At 37.2% G+C, this 5,147-nt stretch overlaps 1 protein-coding gene across 1 annotated transcript; it reads right to left on the reverse strand.

The window, feature by feature from the left end:
- Positions 1–1,226: 1,226 nt before the first annotated feature.
- On the reverse strand, positions 1,227–4,905 carry LOC125646104 (mucin-2-like). Its single transcript, XM_048872254.2, has 5 exons — positions 4,336–4,905; positions 3,890–4,069; positions 2,858–2,965; positions 2,461–2,610; positions 1,227–1,844 (listed from the first exon to the last, which is right to left on the reverse strand). Exons 1-5 carry the CDS (start codon positions 4,412–4,414, stop codon positions 1,804–1,806), a joined length of 558 nt encoding a protein of 185 aa, XP_048728211.2. The 5' UTR covers positions 4,415–4,905; the 3' UTR covers positions 1,227–1,803.
- Between the last annotated feature and the right edge of the window lie 242 nt (positions 4,906–5,147).

A 5,147-nucleotide genomic window follows, 5' to 3' on the forward strand; every position in this document is an offset into this window, starting at 1 on the left:
TAACTGACGATTAAATTGCTGGATTAGTCGCTTTGTGACAGAAGCTTGAACACAAAATGGTGAGTACACATTTTATATTTAGAGCAAATGTCTTAAGCATATTTATATTGTTCTGTCAGTCTGTCTGATTTGTTTCTGTTGGTCACCCAAACTTTTGGGTGTGTGATTTTTTAAAAAGATATTCAATGTTTCATACAATTCATTTACCTGAAATTGATAATTATTGGTTTTGATGATTATAAATACAATGACGTAGTACCCCAAACATGAAGCATGGACTTGGAGTGTACTGAATGAATGGTGGAGACAAACATCTTTTGTTGGAGGTGGGGAACATGAACTAGTAACGGTGAAATGTTCTGATCTAGGGATAATCGAATTGTATAAATATAGAAAAGAATTTTTATGTGTAGAACCAAATCAGTTTAGCAATAAATTACTACTATAATTCAATGTATTTAAATTCTGGATGAGCTGAGAACTTGATATATAAAAAGATTAACAACACGTATTTTGAGTTTAAATTCTATTCAATATATATAAAAAAAAAAAAGAGTGAATTGAAATAATAAACACAATGAAGTAGTATTATATTTACACAGAAACTGAAGGTGATGTTGCTAATGGGGTAGCTTAAGGCCATTGTATTATAACGACTAATAAAACTACTCACATACAAACAATGACGACTTATAACAGTATTTCCGGGTATAGTATCATTACAAAGATTATGCCTATCTTATATCTACATATGAACTGTTGTGTGGAATGATAGTAATAATAAAACACAATTAAACCAACATGCACTAGATATAAAAGATTGTAATATCGACATCATAACTACATTTGGTTCATTGGTTGATTGATTGATTGATGTTTTCCGCCACACTCAACAATTTTTCAGTTATCTGGTGCCGCCCAGTTTTTATTGGTGGAAGAGAGAACCCAGATACAATGTACCTGGGAAGAGACCACAGACCTTCCGAAAGTAAACTGGGAAACTTTCTCGCTTACCGGCGCGAGCAGGATTCGAACCCGCGCCGTGTGATTTTGAGCGCGATGCTCTAACCACTCGGCCACGGAGGCCCCTGTGTTTGGTATGATATCAGTTGTGGCAAGCTGCTTATTTCCCTATTTTGATGTCTGTTAAATGTAGGATTCCCAGACCCACAAGGAAATACTGTCTGATCAATCAAACTAAATACGTGACATGATAAGGAAGTGAATATCTGCTCTATAATTTAATTCTGAATGCTAATTAATCTTACTCATATCCAAAATATTTCCTGAAACATAATCATTTGTACTGGAAATATTATATATATAGATAGCGCAAAACAAGTTGAAACCTGTTTAATGTTTACAGTGTTAGTTTTTCATGTTTTGTTGACATATAGATTGCTTAATAGAAAATATCATGTTTAAAACAAAATGAGATGTGACAAACACTAGAAACTGTTTATTTGTGTTCAGAATTAACTTGTAATTCTACAAAAAGTGCTTTAAACGAAACTTTTATTGGTATATTTAACCTATGTAAACAAAAACATGACACGAGCCTTGTTTACATAACATAGATTTGTGAGCTAAGTATCTCATTGGCATTTTTGCTGACAATTAGAAATACCTTCGTTAAGTAAGCATTGTTAACATTGAAAATAGAAAAACAAAATTTGACAATGTTAAGCTCAAATCGTGCCCAGGCCCCATGAAGACATTTCAATCTAATCAAGCGCAAATATCACAAACACAAAACGTCCTTTTCTTTGTTCAGCTCCCGTCATTTGTGTAGAGATGTGATGGTCACGATAGGTGCCAAAGAAGGAGGCTGAACACCATGAAACCTACAATAAAGGAAAGACTATAGGAAAATCTAAATAAGGGTTTAAAAATCTGAAAAGGAAATTCAATGTATACTGCGTTATCAAGGAATTAAAAGCAGTTAGTAATGTCAGTGATTGTAAATCATTATTGTAATTAATGATTGTAATTAATGACAAATAGACACATTCAGATCGTGACCACTACGTGACCGGATACAGTTAGGACGTGGTTGTCACGTGACCTGATATCGTTAGGACGCGATTTGACAATCGTTAGGACGCGATTTGACAATCGTTAGGAACATGACTACCACGTGATTTCACGATGGTGTGATTACCACTTTAAACAGTCACATGTACGGAGAAGTGATCAGATTTGACTGTCACGTGACCACAATACATGTAGGTGAGGGAGTGACTGTCATGTGACCAGACATATGTAAGGAGACTGATCAAATTTCGACTACCACGTGATCAGACATGGTTAAGACGTGACTGTTACAGAATCTTATGATTAGGTTACGGAATGACTGCCACACAGAAACGGATAATTCTGGCGTGACATTCACATTTCAGATACGGTTAAGGGATACCATATCAACTAAAAATGAAGGGGTGTCTGCCACTTTGCACGTACTTGATCTTAAACAATCCGTTCCAGACTTTGGGCCAGCGACTGGATTTGGTGATGGGGTTGTGGTGGAGGTGGTTGTGGTGGATCTAACAGTTTTGGGTTTAGGCTTAATTAATGGTGTAGTCACTAATTCAGTTGTCACTTCTGGGACTTCTGCCAAAGTAAAATAAAATCATGGTAGAAGGTTACGGTGTACATTGATCTGTGAGATATTTAATGAAGAGTCTCTCAATCTTCTCTAACGCTTCTTCGCATTTATGCAGGAGGAATATACATGTATTTCTTTTCCCATTTATTTTGAATATCATCTTCTACCATGATGTGGAAATAGTAACACGTCATGCATTTATCATTCAAGAGATTTATTATCATGCAATATAAGCATGTGTAATGCAAATACCAGGTCGAGTTGTGAAAGGAACAGATGAAGAAGTCGTCAGAAACTTCTTCTGGGCATGCGTACTGGTGCCCAAAGAGGTTGTTGCTGTGGATCGTGGCGATGATGAACCTAAACAGATCAAGTGAATACTGTAAGTTGGTTTAATTCCACGTTGTTAAAATTTCACGATTTGTTACAAGGGTACCAATCGCGATGGTTTTATTTTCACGCTATAGGATTATCTACTTTTTAAATTTCGCGCGCTCAGTCTCGGTGATATGTCTACTTTGTCACTGAGATGACCCGCAGTCTGCGACTAGTAGTATCAACTGCTGAGTAATATTCACAAGAAACTTACGTTTTGTGTGGTCATTTAATGATTTCATTTTCAAGGTAGCCTTTGGAGAGTTAACATGTCTATTTTAAACTGGGTGAAAAACGGAAAGCTTGCGATAAAACCCCCAAATTCTATGTATCAACATGTACAAAATACAATGCCATGAAAACACATTTAAATCATCTATTTTGAACAATTTAATAAATGAATTAAGATCAATTATCTTCTCAATTATCCTTAGGTGCTAAGTAGGCGCCAATTAAAGGTGTCGGCGACAAGCGTCAAATAACTGTGGTAATAGCGGCAACGATGCCTGGTATATTGCTCCCTACCCAACTGGGGTCTCACCGATAAATGTTACCCCTCATACAACTTTCCTAAAGACTGGGACATACTAAATTTTCATATTGTGTGTATGCATTCATATGTTAAATGATGTAACTATTCAATACTTTTCCCAAGCTGATCATAGTATCCCGTCCCCAAAAGTAAAAGTTATCTCTCTTTGTTTTTAATTATAGCCGCATTCAAATATTTTTACTTCATTATTCACTATGGGTTTAATTTCGCGAAGAAAAGATAAATCGTGAACATAGTGAAATTAAAACCATCGTGATTATTTCCCAATCTACAGTAAGCAGGAAAACGGCACTAATGAACGTAATCATCTGAGTATGTAAATCTTACTGTAGAGTGACAAAGGAAAGTAAGCTTACTTGGTATTTCATCGCAAGAAAATTCGTTACATCTACGACTCTCGATTACTGTACAGGTGTTCTCGAGTTCAGGTGGACACACATCCCGGGCCCTAGATTGCAGTCCACCGTCACAAGATTCACTACACGACAGCCACGCTGACCATGTGTCTTTCTTGTTACCTGGTTGGATATTAGAACCTAAAAAATACATTCTTATTGCAGTCTTACAATAACAATCAATATAGAATACCTTTGTCATTTATAAGGTATACTTTGGAACAGTTCCTCAAGGGGAACCATTCCAACCCCATGCAATGAAAAGCATGGTTATAAAATCAACAATTAATTATACATCTCGTTATACATGTATAAAAAGTTCATATTCCGCTCGTTACTGGCGGGTTTTTTTTTTATTATTATTTAATCAGATCGTGCTTATCTGTAGCATTCTTATAAAATCTTACCGCTGATCCACACCGGAAGTGCTACCGACAAAATCACCCCAACGAGAAACCTTTTCTTCAGAAAGATTCGATTCTCCATCAGACACCTCTGGGTTTTCCAAATTCAATGAGACTAACTCGTCGGAAAAGGAAACCACAACTTCACATTCATCGTCCTGGTGGATGTTTCTGTGATTCGTAAAACCATGTAGCACTCGGAAGGCCACTATACTAGGCTAATATAGTTTCCTGCTTTCACAAAAAATTAAAATGTTGGAATCGTGTAGGTGGACGCAGGACCCGTGGCCACCAACCGGACACACTGCCTCTCGTGGGATGTACATGTAATTTAAATTCCTCTTAGTTTTGTTTATGTGAACGAACATCGTCCCAATTACTTTGATTTATCTGTTTTACGTACATATAAGTCCTAACCATTAATTCTCCTTGTGGCCCTGTCACACTACATCACGACCTCACTACGTTCTATAATTTTTTTTAGATCGTGGTGAGATCGTAGTGCGAACGGCATGAATTTGTAATTTTGTCTGTCTTCACGATGTTACGGCGTCCTCACTACGCTCTTATCACGACTCCACTACGATTAAACTACGGCCTTGTTACGATTTCACCACGTTCTCACTACGTTCATCAAGTTCTTACTACGCTCCCACTACGTCCATCACGTTCTAACTACGCTCTCACCACGACTCCCACGACTGCAACACGAGTTTCCTACGCTTCTGCCACGATTGTACCACGATCTTACTACGATTCTACCACGATCTTACTACGGTTCTACCACGTTTCCGCGCCGATGTCGCCACGCTTTG

The sequence above is a fragment of the Ostrea edulis genome, chromosome 6, assembly GCF_947568905.1.
Source record: "Ostrea edulis chromosome 6, xbOstEdul1.1, whole genome shotgun sequence".
NCBI lineage: Eukaryota > Metazoa > Mollusca > Bivalvia > Ostreida > Ostreidae > Ostrea > Ostrea edulis.